General features: G+C 44.1%; 1 protein-coding gene and 1 pseudogene across 1 annotated transcript; one reads left to right on the top strand and one right to left on the bottom strand.

The window, feature by feature from the left end:
- The first annotated feature begins 25 nt into the window (after nt 1-25).
- On the top strand, nt 26-3,702 carry LOC146579483 (histone H3-like; annotated as a pseudogene).
- Nucleotides 3,703-10,666: 6,964 nt separating this feature from the next.
- Nucleotides 10,667-11,826, bottom strand: LOC146579482 (uncharacterized). Its single transcript, XM_085269322.1, has 2 exons — nt 10,868-11,826; nt 10,667-10,801 (listed from the first exon to the last, which is right to left on the bottom strand). The coding sequence occupies exons 1-2, from the start codon at nt 11,753-11,755 to the stop codon at nt 10,688-10,690; spliced, it is 1,002 nt and encodes a 333-aa protein (XP_085125448.1). The 5' UTR covers nt 11,756-11,826; the 3' UTR covers nt 10,667-10,687.
- Between the last annotated feature and the right edge of the window lie 4,768 nt (nt 11,827-16,594).

The following is a 16,594-nucleotide window of genomic DNA, read 5'->3' as shown; positions in this document are numbered from 1 at the left end:
CACAGGGAAAGAATAGTGAGGAAGAATGGCACGAACCAAGCAGACTGCTCGCAAGTCTACTGGCGGTAAAGCCCCCAGGAAGCAGCTGGCTACCAAGGAAGCAGCTGGCCACCAAGGCCGCCCGTAAGAGCGCCCCGGCCACCGGAGGCGTCAAGAAGCCCCACCGTTATAGGCCTGGTACCGTGGCTCTGCGCGAGATCCGCCGTTACCAGAAATCCACCGAGCTGCTGATCCGCAAGCTGCCCTTCCAGCGCCTGGTCCGCGAGATCGCTCAGGATTTCAAGACCGACCTGCGCTTCCAGAGCTCTGCTGTCATGGCTCTGCAGGAGTCCAGCGAGGCTTATCTGGTCGGCCTTTTCGAGGACACCAACCTGTGCGCTATCCACGCCAAAAGGGTCACCATCATGCCCAACGACATCCAGCTGGCTCGCCGCATCCGAAGCTGCACGCTCTACCAACAACGGCTCTTTTCAGAGCCACCTCACTCACTCACACCAAGAGCTCGCTCCTTTATTCTTATTCTTAGTATAGTTTTTAAAATTGAATCTTATGCTCACACTTCAATCTTCATGCTGTTTCTATTCCTGAAATTACAGTTGCCATCAACATGGAATTCACTGACTTCAGTTACGAAATTTATATTTATTAAAGTAATTTTCAAAGAAACCTGTTAGTCACTTAAACTCAAGTTCACTCATAAAATGTGTCCTTCATAATAACGTTACAGGCTATGCTAGGCTTTAGCCCACATCAGTCTGAAATTGTATGTAACCATGAATAACGTGTTTTGGAAACTAACTGCACAACAGGCAGCACTATTAGTTCTCTCAGTCTCCCACAGTAGCATTTCCAATTTTGATTGAAACTGTCAGAGAAAACGGCAGCCTCGAGCAGGCCAGGATATTGGTTTACAGAGGCTGTTAAAAGTATGTGTCTAACGTTAAAATGTTGGTGCCACAATAATTTCATCCTAATGGTACTGACATATTCATAGGGTTCATTTTTGAGACAAAATATCATGAGGTAGTCATGATTTTGCAAATATTCCACCTTGGAGTGCACTTTGCACAAATTGTTTTAATAATGGTGTAGTGGTGGAGTAATGGTGATACAAGAATCACAGGTGAAATTGGATGATGACTTGGTGGTTCATGACTGTATTTGAAGCACATGTGTGACTGCATGTATGTGGAATGGCTCACTGTTATTCATCAGGTGACAGAGGCAGCTCTGCCATGTTGTAGCTCGGACAGAGGTGATGATGATTTGGTGCTATAGATTAACTAGTATTTATTATCATGACAATTGTTAGGCTGCTGATGTAAATTGTTTCATTAGTGTATATTTGACAAAGAATCTGAATTGACATGTCTCACTTTTTATATGGCACGAATCCATGTGTTATTTTATCAGGTAGCAATATGTCCTAGTGCAGTCAGAGGGGAAGAGCCAGGCCCAAAGGTGAGGCACATCAAGCACACAATAATTTTAATCTGAGGATAAAACGCATGTACTGAGGCTGAAAGAAGCTTCAGTGCTCTCACAAGACTAAAAAGATGGCTAAGGTCAACAATGACTCAAATGAGATTAAACAATCCTGATGTATGCCATGTCCACCAGGAGAGTCTGGACAGTATAGATGTAAAACAAATATGCCAGCAGTTTATCTCAGTTAACAAGAGGAGCAGGCATGTGTTTGGCTCCTTCACATGGACATTGAGTTGTTGTGTGGGACACCAGTAGTCCATGTCTTTTGCTGTAACAGTAGTTCATGTTGAGAATAAAACATCCCAGCTCACTGATTTGATCGGGGCAATATTGTGCCTAAAATGTTGCATCGTTTTGCCGAGAGATCTTTTGTGGTAATCGTAGCTAAGTGGTTTTATGGACAAAAACTACCAGGTTATTCAGTGTTCCCTTAGTGCTAATGTGTTAGAGATGTTGGTGCACTATAACTGAACTAATGTTGTTAAGTCCTTAAAGTCATATTCTTTTATTGTCATGACTGTATTTGAAGCTATTTTTATGTTTGTATGATACCTGCAATCATGTATTTGCACGTGTACTGTTAACTGATTCAGAGCCTGGATTACCAGTGGGCGAATGCATAAATAATCACGAACCACGGAATATCCCACCACCAGGGCACCCAGTCACCTCTACTTTAGGCCTTCAGAGTAAAAACACAACTTATTAATAGACCCGAAACGGGAAATCAAATACGTCCTCTGTGGTTAATCCGACTCCACAAACATACCAGTAGTACGAACAGCCTTAATCAACCAAAAATAAATATAAATAAATAAATAAATGAATCAAAATAGCAGCTACTATTTATAGTCGGACCATACAATTTGATTGGCCACAACCGATGATTAGCAATGCAATGTTAAAATAAAATATTATTTCTGCTTCACGGATTTCACCCAGCTCAAAAATCACATTTACACAGCACACAGCAGAGTCAAGTACACTTGATGTGTGGACTTTATAACAGTTTTTAAATTGTGTTGATAGGCACGTGAAACCAGAGTTATGATTATATATATATATATATATATATATATATATATATATATATATATATATATATATATATATATGCAATGTTTGTGTAGGAGCCATAATTGAATGTATTGAATTTTGATGATCACTGGGTTTTTATTTGTTTGGTTGTTATGGGAGTCACGTGGGTGCTAGCGGTGACATAAATGGGCGTTGTCAGTCTGTCATTCACTGGGTTTTGATTTTGACAGAGAGGAGGGCTGGGTAGCCGTAGTTTTTGTTGACCGCTGCACTACATGTTTCGCTTCGTTATATTAGAGCCTGTGACGTTGTAAGAGTCTGAATCAGGAGCTGATGATATTACTCTGTAAACTCTCAAAGCACTTTAATAAACAAGCAAACAATTCCACCTCTCGCATTATTGCGTAAAGTTGACAGCGCGTCAGGCAAATAGGCAGGCTCCAGCCCCGGCCTGTAGCGACTGTGGAAGTCGCTACATCTTTAGTCAACAAAAAACGGCATTCTGGAGAAGCAAGCCACAAGCAGGATCAAAGAAATCAGATCAAGGAACCTGAAAGACGCCAAGTAAGTGCAGCGCATCTGTATGAGTGAGCCCAGCAGCACCGACACACCTGACGCAATTCTGAGGAGCGCAGGTAAGAATACCTGTGTATGTCTGGTTGTGGAAAAGGAAGCCACATTGTGCATTAGCGCTGAGATGCTTCAAAAGGACACACTGAACGGAATGGAATGGATGTTGGTTAAATGTGCAACGTTTTGGCTGCGCTCTTGGAATGATGTCTGCGCTGCGTCTTATTAATTATGCTGCTTGGATGACGTTTAAATGGACAATTAAAGTGCCGTTACGTTGAAAGGATTTTATGGTCAAAGTCTATTGTGGCTTCCAGTGGATATGTTTTAATGGATGATCCCTTTGTGACTTTTACCCCCTGTGTGCCCCTCTGTGTATCTGTGAGCCCTCGTTTCCCCTCGTGTTTTATTCCACGTTTTCCCCAGCCCGTTATGTCTGTGCTCTCCCTGTGCTCCCTCTCTCCTCCTGTCTGCGCCTCTGTGTACTTCCTGTTTTACTTTGACAGTCTCCCGTCAGTATGTGTCATGTTGTGTTGCTCCTACCCTGTCTCGTTATGATTATCTGTGTCAGCTGTGTTCCCCATGTGCTCCCACCTCCCTCGTTAAATCTCTGTGTATTTATGTCTGTGTCTCCCTCTGTTCAGTGTCACATTCTCTCTCATTCATGGCCGTGTGTTTCTCTGTGTGCTAGTGTATTGCTTCCCAGTGTAGTTTCTTATCAGTTTGTGTCGCCATTTCCCTCCAGCAATAAAGCTGTGTTATTGGGCATCTAACACGTATAATACATTATTGTGGTGTATGTCTCCCTATACTAATTGATGCCAGAGTGAAGCAGCCTCCTGTTCCTCGTCATTACTTGCTTTAGCATGTGATACCTCACAATCATCCCTATTAAACCGGTCTTCCAACCCAGTTGTTACTGAAACATTAAAAATTTGACACTTTGGTTGGCTCACCCTCCCTCTTGCAACCCCGATCTGCCACAATCACTTATTTGTTCCAGCAAAGATTGACTTAAGATTCTCTGTTTTAGAACATAAAGGTACTGATGATCTATACGTAAATGAGGTTTTTGCAAGTTTTAACGAACTAGTTACTTTAATTTCATTAAATCCGATTTTATGCGGTACTTCCAGGAGCCAAAACTTTGTTAAAGGGTAAAAACTAGCTTCTCCACCTAGTGAATCTCTTTTAAACAGTACCAAGATGAAATGGGAGTCAGAACTCCATATGAGTTTTTCTGAGTTGTTGTGGGATGGAGCGGTAGGGGCCATTAATTTGTCTTGTAGTTGCGCCAGACTTTCATTAATACAATTTAAAATTTTCCACAGATTACACTTCTTTACACAGTAAAGAAAAACTGTCAACATTTTACCCAGATAAATTTGATGATAAATGTAACAGATGCCCACAGATACCTTGCAATCTTACTCATATGTCCTGGGCGTGCCCTAGGTTGTCTGAATTTTGGCATCAACTCTTCAAAATAATTTCAGATATATTGGGTATAAAATTGATTCCGACTCCACATATCGCTATATTTGGAAAACCACCAAATAACCTTCATACTACGACTATTCAAAATAACCTTATGGCCTTTGCTTCTCTCATCGCTAGAAAAATAATTTTGTTGTTGTGGAAATCATCTCAGCCACCATTAATTAAAGTGTGGCTACAGGATATCTTAGGACTCTTAAAATTGGAGAAGATAAAATTCTCCATCAGAGGCTCATCCAATAGATTTATTTTTTTTTTTTTTACTCACTGGAAACCATTACTTAAATACTTAGAAAAGTAGAACTCTCTCTGTAGTCCACCATATGACAGTGTACAAATTGTTCTGCTATTCCCGGCAGTGGCTGTTCTACCTTATAAGAATGCTTTATTTAAAGATATTCCAGCATTATTAATTTGTTTCAACCGCTGAGCAGGGATTCAGTAATATTAATATTGTTACTACTCTTAATATTTGTTAAGATTTATATCAATATTTATTAATGTTAATATTAAACTATAAGGATACACACTACTATCTTATTGTTGATTTCTTGTTCTTGCTTTTTTTTGTATATTTTGTATGGGTTAATTCATTTCCTCTGTAACATATTCATTTTTACATTATTGGGAGGGAGTGGGGGTATTCAGGTACTCATCCCATTTATGTTTTTTTTTATATGCTGTAAAAAAGAAAAAGATCATTTCTATATGTACCTATGTGTATTATGACAGTTTGGTATTGAAAAATAAAAGAAAACAAAGTGTAACCGGTTTTCCTTCCTCTGTGTCTGGCCATGACTGATTAGTCCCAGCTGTGTTCACACCTGTTACCCATCTCCTCGTTATCCTTCATGTGTGCCCTCTGTTCTTTGTCATGTTCTCCATAGTAGCTGTGCCATAGAGTGTCTTTCATGTTCTCTCAGTTATATCTGGTTATGAGTGCTTCAGTTGCCAAGATCTGAGTTCAAGTTTCTTTTGTTTGCTTCTTTTAGTGTTTTGTCTTGTACTTTGCTTTATGTAATTACTATATCAAAAAAAGCTGCCTCTTTAAGTTAATATTGTCTCAGAGTCCTGTATTTGGGCCCTACTCTAGCCTCCAGCACAGCTCACCATGACACTTAAACTGTGTTTTGTCTGCTAAGCTGATCTTGAATGATCAACTCTCACAACCAATTTGGTCTTTTATAATTACAACAAAATAAAAGTCCTGCCAATGTCACAAAAAAGGAGGGAGAGATACCTGATAAAAATCAGTTCTGCCCAAATTTCATTAGAACATTGACTTTGCGACAAGAGAGGACAGCATGTTAGACCTTGTTTACTCAAACATTCAGCATACAAGGCTTCACCCCTCCCCCAGATTGGACAATATTAAATACACCACTGATCTATGCATCAAAACTACAAAAATCACCCGAGTGCCAAAGAAGTGCCACTGTTTCCTGCCTCAATGACTACCGGCTGGTGACACTTACACCCATCATCGCAAAGTGCTTTGAGAGGCTGGTATTGAGGCACATGAAAACTCACCTTCCACCAAATCTGGAGCTGCTACAGTTTGCCTACTGCCCAAACCGCTCCAGAAATCATGCCATCTCGTCTGCTGTTCACCATTCTCTCTCCCATCTCAACAAAAAGGACACGTATGCCAGATAGCTGTTTAATGACTTCAGCTCAGCATTCAACACTGTCATTCCCCAGAGGCTGGTAAAGAAGTTGGACCTACTGGGAATAAACATCACTCTCTGCAACTGGATCTTGGACTTCCTAACTGACAGGTCCCAGTCTGTCTCCATAGGAAATAACACAGACTGAGTACAGGATCACCACAGGGCTGTGTGCTTAGTCCACTGCTGTTCACCTTGCTAACACATGACTGTACTGCACAGTACAGCTCAAATCACATGATCAAGTTTTCAGATGACACAACAGTGGTGGGTCTCATCACCAACAACAATGAGTCTAAATACAGAGAGAAGGTACAGCAGTCTGTCTTCTGGTGTGGTTCCTGCAAGTTTCAAACATGCACTAGTGCAGCCACTGCTTAAGAAACCTGGCCTTGATCACACAGTTTTAGCGAACTATAGGCCTACTTCCAAGCTCCCTTTACTTTCCAAGGTTTTAGAGAAAATTGTTTTTAGTCAACTGAAAGATTTTCTAGATGATAATGGCATCCAAATTTATTTGCCCCTGAAGCAGAAGGGTGGCATCTCCATAAAACCTCTCACAACATGCCTAGATGACATTAAAGGTTGGTTGGCTCTAAACTTTTTAAATGTTAATGAAAAGAAAACAGAGTTGTTGGTGTTTGGACCCAGTGGTCCCTGCGAGTCCTCCTCTGTAGATTTGGGACCCCTGGAAGTTTATTTTAAACCTGTTGTTACTGATTGATCAATGTCCTCTTCTTTAAGAGACATTTGATTTTCCTCGTCTTCCTTCTCTCATACATATGTACGTACGTGTGTGTATGTATGTGTATATATATATATATATATATATATATATATATATATATATAATTAGGCATCATATCGGCTAAGATGAACAGGCACATGGGTCAATACATGAGCGGGACACAGAAAGGAATTGGCAAGAATACCAGAGGCGCAAAACACCAGCTACTGGTAGACAGAACAATCAGCCGAGACTGCAAGACCAGACTGACCAACCTGTGCACTGCCTGGATTGATTACAAGAAGGCCTATGACTCAATGCCCCACAGCTGGATACTGGAATGCCTAGAATTGTACAAGATCAATGGGACCCTAAGAGCCTTCATCAGGAACTCAATGGGGATGTGGCGTACAACACTAGAGGCCAACTCCAAGCCCATAGCACAAGTCACCATCAAGTGCGGGATCTACCAAGGAGATGCTCTGTCCCCACTGCTGTTCTGCATAGGCCTGAACCCCCTCAGTGAGATCATTAACAAGACTGGCTACGGATACCGACTACGGAACGGAGCAGTTGTCAGCCACCTCCTGTACATGGATGACATCAAGCTGTATGCCAAGAGTGAACGAGACATCGATTCACTGATCCACACTACCAGGCTATACAGCAATGACATTGGAATGTCGTTCGGACTGGAGAAGTGTAGTCGGATGGTAACAAAGAGAGGGAAGGTAGTCAGAACTGAGGGGATTGAACTACCAGAAGGCAACATTGCAGACATAGAGGACAGTTACAAGTACTTGGGGATCCCGCAGGCGAATGGGAACCATGAAGAGGCCGCTAGAAAAGCTGCAACCACCAAGTACCTGCAGAGGGTCAGGCAAGTCCTGAGGAGTCAGCTGAATGGTAAGAACAAGATCCGGGCCATCAACACGTACGCCCTGCCCGTGATCAGGTACCCTGCTGGGGTAATAGGCTGGCCAAAGGAGGAGATAGAAGCCACTGACATAAAGACAAGAAAGCTCCTTACCATGCATGGAGGGTTTCACCCCAAGTCCAGCACCCTGAGGCTGTACGCTAAGCGGAAGGAAGGGGGCCGGGGACTGGTGAGTGTCAGCACCACAGTCCAGGATGAGACAACGAACATCCAAGAATACATTGGGAAGATGGCCCCAACTGACCGAGTGCTCAGTGAATACCTCAGGCAGCAGAAACCCAAGAAAGAGGAGGGAGACGAGGAACCATCATGGAAAGACAGGCCCCTGCACGGTATGTACCACCGGCAGATAGAGGAGGTGGCTGATATCCAGAAATCCTACCAGTGGCTGGACAAAGCTGGACTGAAAGACAGCACAGAGGCACTAATCATGGCAGCACAAGAACAAGCTCTGAGCACAAGATCCATAGAGGCTGGGGTCTATCACACCAGGCAAGACCCCAGGTGCAGGCTGTGTAAAGATGCCCCAGAGACAATCCAGCACATAACAGCAGGGTGCAAGATGCTAGCAGGCAAGGCATACATGGAACGCCATAACCAAGTGGCCGGCATAGTGTACAGGAACATCTGTGCGGAGTATAACCTGGAAGTCCCGAGGTCAAAATGGGAGATGCCCCCAAGGGTGGTGGAGAATGACCGAGCTAAGATCCTGTGGGACTTCCAGATACAGACGGACAAAATGGTGGTGGCTAACCAACCGGACATAGTGGTGGTAGACAAACAGAAGAAGACGGTGTTAAGATTCAATATTGAGGAAGGGTACAAGAGGTGATCGAAGAATAACCACACCGATCCGGCCGGGTGAAGTCAAACGATGATTTTAATGAATACACGCGTGGGAAGACAACTCTGTACGCAGACAGGAAGTAGTCTTCGACTTAATCAAAGCATGAACAGATATTTTATAGCATCAGGGTTTGTTTACTGACGCCCCTTCATGCGTCACAGATACATTTTATACATAGATCAGATCAACATCATCATGACTTTTCACCTAGAAAATCATCTTCTATTTTCATGGCTAGCCCTTCCTGTCTACCTTTCAGTTCTTGTCTTGTTCCTCTTTCTTGCCGAGACACCAAGAAACGGTTCCTCTTTTACCAAGACAATTTTGCAGTTACAGCCAAACATAACTAACCTCTCCTCTAAATAAATCTAACTTAAAGTGTGTGTGTGTGTGTGTGTGTGTGTGTGTTGACCTCACATGCTCTTTGTGTCACCTCTTCACCTACTGTCTGTGTCTCGTCCTCAAATGCTCTTTCTCAATTCACCTGTTGCACTTCTGACCTTTTACCAGACCAGAAGCTCACTGAGACTATGTGTATGTCTTCTACTAAATAAATGTTTTAATCAAGAACCTCTACTAAAACCTTAATATAAAATGATCTGATATATAAGTGTTTTGTAAGCATGTATTGCAATTCCTTCTATGGCTCCAAGTCACTTGCACAATAGATTGTCCGAACATCGCGCCGAACAAAGCTTCCGACCCCCAATTAATTGACCGAGCTCCAACTCTTTAATAAGCACAGATATGCATTGTGTATAAAATAGTCATAGCTGCTTAAGGCCTTCTTAAAGCTATCTGTTACATTGTTAAAGCCTCGTCTTAGCCTGCGGCTCAAAATAACTTCCTGCTTCTTTCTGCATACAACTTCCTGTCAGCCTGCAACTCAGTCTTTCTGAAAGAGACACTGTTTAAACCTTGGAATGCAATATCCATGCTGCAGATTATATTATTAATGCAATGACAATTATTTAACAATAGCAGTAAAATAATTTCCCTCCTCGACACTCCCCCTTTAGACCTCTGGAACACCAGAGGTCACAATACATTGTGTCCTCACGCAGACCCTTCTCTGGTGGTCTCGAACCTCGAGATCTCCAGGATCCTCGCCCCTCCTGTGGTCGCCGAGATCGATCTTCTGCAAAGGAAACAAAACACCTTTTCTTGCATCTCCCTAACTTATCCTATCTGGGACTCTTTAATCAAAAGCCTGATCCTAATTATCTTCTTAACTTATTGACTTGTATTTATGTATACTCTTCAACGTTACTCATCACTTTAAAATTCTTTAAGCGCTGGTTTCACGTCCAGTTGCTCGCTCTACTTTCCCTTATCTGATCATCAACATCCTGTGCACAAGTTGTCGCTGCTGCAAGTTAATCTACTCCAAAAGAAAACAACCACTTCAATCAATTAAGTTTAAGCATATAAGCAATTACTCCTGTATACATTTCATCATAGCTAAATGCTGCCTTGAAACAACTCCTATGTGTTAACACTAACTTCATTTTAAAACCTCACATTTCCTATGTTATCACCTGTTTTGGTATAACCTTTTTATTTCATTTTGCTCCCTTAATGTAACAATACCTTCTAATTCTAATGTATCAGACTTAACCAAAATATATGCTTTCCTTCCTCTTTGGTCCTTCTTTAAGTTCAATTAAAAGCTAAATGAATTTAGGGCCTTTTGCCTGGAATCAATACTGTCATGTGTGTTTCTTAACTCTGTGTCTGTAAGCGTGTGCAATCCTTCATGAACTCATATTATCCTCACAGTAGATTGGCTAATCATAGCGCTAGCCAAAGGCTCGTGACCCTCCAGAGACAAATTTGAGCCACAAGTCCTTTAAAAGCACAAAATGCAATATGTATAAAATAGTTATAACTGCACCTGAAATACAAAGTTAACATCATCATAAACATCTTATGGTCATCAAAGCAATGGGCAGGGCTGCGACCCAATTTAGCCCTGTCTGCGCACAAATTTTAGCCAACTTGTTTTTCAAATTTAGGTTCATCCTCTCTACCTTTCCTTGAGATTGAGGATGAAAGACCGTCCCGAACTTATGTTGCACTCCCAACATCCTCTCTACCTCTTGCAAATCTTTATTCTTGAAGTGAGTACCATTGTCTGATCTAATTCTCTTGGGAAACCCATGCCTTGGAATGTAATGATTGGTTAAGCACTTAATCACACTTTTCGCATCTTCACATTTGGTCGCCCATGCTTCGGGCCATCCAGTCAGAACATCCACACACACCAACAAATACCTCACCCCACCTGGGCCTGTATCAATCATGTCGGTATAATCAATCACGACCTCTTCTCCTGGCCTTTCTGGCATGAGAAACTTACCAGCTTCAGGTTTTACTGCTGGCTTTGGGTTGTGTGCCCCACAAATTAGGCACGTTCTGGCCTTTTCCAGTATCATCCTTCTCAAATCAGGATGCCACCATCGGCACAAATTTCTCTCCATCTGTTTCACTCCCACGTGACCAAGCCCGTGAGCCTCATTCACCTTTTGTTCCGCCATTTTGGCCGTTAAAGCGGGACGCCCATCTGGCCCCCTCCACAAACCGCCATCTTGCCAGGCTCCTTTGTTTTCCCACACCCCCTTTTCCTCTGGGGATGTCTCCTCCTGAGCCTGTCTAACTTCTTCCATGCTGTTAGTGCTAACCTCCTCTTCTGGGGTTACCTGCACCAGTTGTCTCTGTCCTTTGTAGCCCGCTGCTTCCTTTGCGGCTTCGTCAGCTTTCTGATTTCCTCTTGCCACCATACTGTCTGCTTGTGAGTGGCCTTTGCATTTTATAATACTTACCTCGTCTGGGTCCTCCAGGGCCTTTTCCAGTTCCTCCATTTCCTTTTTGTGACAGATGGGTGCATTAGTGGCCGTCCTGAACCCGGCTCTCTTCCACTGAGCCAGTTCCACATGAGCTGCTCCAAACGCATATGCTGAGTCAGTGTAGATGTTCACTCTCATGTTTTTAGCCAACCTCAGGGCTCGAGTTAGGGCTATCACTTCAGCTCTCTGGGCCGACTGTTGTCCCTCAATTTTTCCTTCAACCTGGGCTTTCTTAATACAGTCATGTGGTTCTCCTGACCCCATTAGGTCTGCCATATTTATTCCTTCATGTGTGAATATCAGATTTGGCGCCTCTAAAATTTTGCTGAACCTTTGTTGCGTCAGTGGAGTCATTGTGAATGCCTGTGAGTTCACATAGGCCACTACACTGTGTGTAGTAAGCACTTTCAGTGGGTGTTCCCTCACTATATGTGCTGTTTTCTGAATTATCTTTGCTACTCCTGCTGCGTGTTGTGTGCATGTGGGATGCCTTGCTTCTGTTGAATTTAATCTTATGCTGACATACATAAGTACATCCCTACCTCCCCCTTTTTTCTGAAACAACACACCATTCACAACTCCCTTTGTTTCTGAAACATCAAGATAAAATGCCTCATCATAGTTAGGTGTGGCCAGATCTGTGGCTCTTGACAAATCCTGTTTTAGTGAAATGAACGCTGTCTCTGTGTCCGGCGTCCAAGGCAATTCAGCCTTCAGATTTCGAACACCAACTTTCTTGATCAGGTCCCTTAAAGGGGCCGTTTTACCCGCATAGTTCGGAATGAACTGCCTGCTGTAACCTGTCAAGCCAAGAAAGGAAAGCAACTCCTTCACAGTTCTTGGTTTTGGATGTGTCAGAATTTGGTCTCTGTGTGTGTTCATTAACCCCACTGATCTGTGTGCGATCACCCGGCCCAGGAATGTTACCTCTGGCCGGACCAACTGCAGTTTTTCTTTGCTCACTTTGAAGCCACACTCCGCCAATCTGTTCAACACCACGAGCGATGCTGCCGTACAGGCCGCTGCTGACGGGGCTGCAATAAGAAGATCATCAACATACTGTATTAATGTACAGCCCCCTGGCAGTTGACATGGGGACAATGCCTCTTTCAACACCTGATTAAAAATTCCTGGTGAGAGTGCAAAGCCTTGTGGTAGGCGTGTGTACCTAAATTTGCGGCCTCTGTATGTGAATGAGAAAATGTCTCTGAGTGACTCGTGCAGTGGGAGACAAAAGAATGCATTCGCTAGGTCAATACATGTGAACCACTTTTGGTCCCCAGTAATTTCGGTCAGAGCCGTGTAGGGATTTGGTACAGGCACAGTGTCAGTCCTCAGCATGGCATTTATTGCTCTCAAATCATGTGCCATACGGTACTTCCCTGTCCCATGTTTTTCCACTGGCAAAATAGGTGTGTTCCAAAATGACCATGAGGGCTCAAGCACTCCTGCCTTCCACAGTCCTTCAATGGTTTCAGCTATACCTTCTTCTGCTTCAGTTTTGTGCTTATATTGTGGTCTGTTAATTGGTATGTCAGACTTCAGCTGGAACAGGACAGGCGAACAGTTAGCTAGACCTACATCTGTGGGCCCTGCGGACCACAAAGTACCAGGCAATTTTGAGAGCTCAGCTACTGCATCAGGATGATCCATTCTTTCCCTGCCATGTATTCTGGAGATTTCTTTATGTTCTAAGATCACTGCATCGTTGGACAAACAAGTTATGCGATATATTTTACATTTTGGTGCATACCAGACATTTGGAATTTGGGTGCTTTGCCAGCATGCGTTGTCCAGCGCCCGCTTGACCATTGGTCCCAGATCTCTTGGCCCATGACCCTCGTGGACCGCCAATGTAATGTGAGGGGTTGAATCCTCTCCCACATTGTACCAAGGCAGTTGTTCATCAGTAAATTTCACAGCCGCGGCCACACCTTCTGGTCCAACATAAATGTTATGTGTTTGCACATTCCACGTCTGTCCCTCAAGATCAGACTGGAACTGTTCCCGATAGATATCGTTATCTTCCCTATCATAAAAGAGTGTAACGTGGAAAGGATCTCGCGGGGGAATAGACGGCCAGGCTCATTATCCAGGGTTTCCACAGCTGATAATGTCTCAGAATGCCTTCTTCCACTAGCCTCCCCCAGTAGATTTCGGCAGTGGGTTGTTCAGAGTTCTGGACTAAATATTGAGTCTTTGAAGGTGATCCCAGTTTCACAAGCAGGTCCCTGCCCATGAGATTTTCCAGGCACCTGTGAGGACACCACATATTGGTGCTTCAAAGTCTGTTTTCCCAGCTTTGTCAATGCTGGATCCGTCAATGGCAGTGTCATTGGAATCCCGGAAAAGCCTACCACATTAACTGTGTGACAGGAGAGTGTTGCACTGTCTGGTGTGTCTTTCAATGTTGAGTATGTTGCTCCAGTATCCACCAGGAAGGGCAATTCAGTGCCTTCCACGGTCATCGACAGCATGGGTTCTGCCGTTCCCACGCTGTTCGGTTTCTCCGGGCTCCGTCAGTATTGCTCCCCCTCCCAGCCCCAGTCGGCTACTGGGTACTGGGGGGCTGGTGCTGCATTCGGGTTTGGAGCTTGATGTGCTCCCCTGTAAGCAACTCTTTGTCTTGGGCCTCCTCGTGCCTGGGGTTGATAGCCTCGCCTCTGATAATTTCGCTGCGATTCAGGGCATTCTCGGGACCAGTGTCCTTCTGCTCCACAGCTGTAACAGCCAGTCCAAGACATACTGCCAGGATTCCCCGGATTCCGAGCCCTTTGTCCTCCCCTCACGGATCCACCACGCCCTCTCTGCGGTCCACCGGTCCCCCAATTCCCTACGGGTTGACGCTGCCTTGGTGCATTGGCGGGCCAACGGTCATCAGGGTAGAGACCCGGATCCTGATCTGGCCAGTCAGGCACAGGATCGGGCTGAGACCTTGCCACCATTATTTTCCTTGCGCTCTCTTTATCCTCTTTCTTTCTGTCACCTGCCTTGTTTCTCGCCTCCGTCAGCTGTATCTTTACCAGCTGCGCCTGTGCCTCCTCCAACTCTTTCTTTTGTTTGTTTGCCAAATCCTGTTCCTGCTGAAGTCTGTGGGTCACATGTCTCTCCCACTGCACCGAGTCTGCAACGGCAAAATCTGGGTTCTTTTCCAAGTCAACTGCAACCTGGTTGGGCAGCCCTGCCAGCACTGCCGAACGAAACCACGCTCTACTTTCACCCTCCTTCCCCGGATGTATTCCTGTTCCTAACAACCATTGTTCCTTTGCTTTAGCTAAACACTCTCTGGGTGTGTTTTTGGGATCCCAAATAATTTTTGGAATGGCTCCAAAGTTAGGAGTTGGGTCCTTCTCCCGAACTGCATCTGCTAAGTCACTCTGCACCTCATGATATTTCAGGTCATTTGCATATCTGGTTGTTTGAGCTATCTGCTCTACATCTGCTAACCCACCACCCAGCATACAACGTCCGGCCAAAGCGCGAAAGTCGCCCAGCGCTAATTCTTCTCCTTCCCAATGTTCTCCCTTGGTTATTGGTGGAAGTTGTTTAACCAATGCTTCCAAATCTCTCACCTTATAGGCGCGATAAACTGGTTCGTTCTTTGGACCTGCTATCAGAGGCAGACTTAAACCAGGGTCAGGAGCTCCTTGTTCAAAACTCACTCTTCTACTCTTCCTCAACTTTCCTTTCCCCTTTGAGCTCTTAAATATGGGCTGTCTCTGTGCTTGGTCTCTCTTCACACTTCTTTTCCTCAAAATTAGGCTTGTACTTGGTTGGGGCTCAGGTCCTCCATCTTCGTCCTCTTCTTCTGATGACGTCGCACGGTCTTCATTCTCCTCTTCTGGCCCTCCCTGCATTACTCTCTGTTTTATAACCTCCAATGCCGTTAATGCCTCTATGGACGCACGTAGGGCCTCATGCATTTGTCCATACACTTCTCCTTCAGTTTTTAACACCAAGCTCAGAGGTATTTTATCACCCAGCCCTTTCTGTTGGGATGTAATAAGTTGGCTTACCTCAACCTCCATCGCTTGGCACTCTTTCTCTGCTGATTTTAATGCTCCAGGTGAAGCCAAACGAATAGCTTTCTTAAGCTGTTCAAGCTGATCCTTCAGAGGTTTGCATCCCCTTTTCCCACTAGGTGTCGCACCCGAGCTGTCAGCCATTCTCTGAAACACAGACTTACCTCTTCCAATGGCGTTGGTCGACTCCACCTTCTTGGTCTAGGTCACCCAGACACGCTTAACTTTCGGTTTCAGTCTTCGTCTCGCTGTTCTCGCAACCACTGGCTCCTCTTCCCCTGCTCGGTGATACACAAAGTTTAACCCAGCACTTTAGACGCTGTCCTCGCGTTCTCAAGCGTTGACACTCAATCAAAATTATTCGCCCTCAAAGTGTTAATATATGACACCAGCAACCCTTATGCGCAACGCGCTCACCTCCGTATACTTACCTCTCCAATAGTTCCTCGGATTAGTGTTTTTTCCTTTATTTTAAACCCATTAACGGCGCTGCGCGTCCCTTATATACTTTACAGCAACACACCCTCAAGGGTCCCTCAACTTGTCCCGTACTAATAAGTCTAAAACCAAGAAATCACCTTTATGACATTATGTCAAAGCTTTCTCCATGTTGCACAGCCTGCCACAGGTTTAACAAAAAAATCGCTGCCCGAGAAGGCTCCCACATATCAAGGTGGTCGTTTTCACAAACTTCCAGCAGACCCTCAAATAAACAAAAACAACGACCCAGGCAGGCTTCCAGTTCAGCCTCCTCAATTTCTATGCACACTGAAAACTCATGGGGAGATTCTTCTGTCTCCCCGTGTCCTACACAATTCACCTCCAAATGATCCCCTACAATTGAAATTTCAGTGTGGAATGACGCAGAGATTAACATTTCCTTATTTATTCACTATATGTAACCTGAATTTTCTCTCTCTTATCAAATAACAAAGGTTATCTTTACAATTTGTTA

Source organism: Mchenga conophoros, linkage group LG3 (assembly GCF_057382185.1).
Source record: "Mchenga conophoros isolate Kocher_MC1m ecotype Shallow Benthic linkage group LG3, M_conophoros_male_GT1.1, whole genome shotgun sequence".
Taxonomy (NCBI): domain Eukaryota; kingdom Metazoa; phylum Chordata; class Actinopteri; order Cichliformes; family Cichlidae; genus Mchenga; species Mchenga conophoros.
Note: the sequence above shows the minus strand (reverse complement) of the source record. Positions and strands in the feature narration are given on the sequence as shown.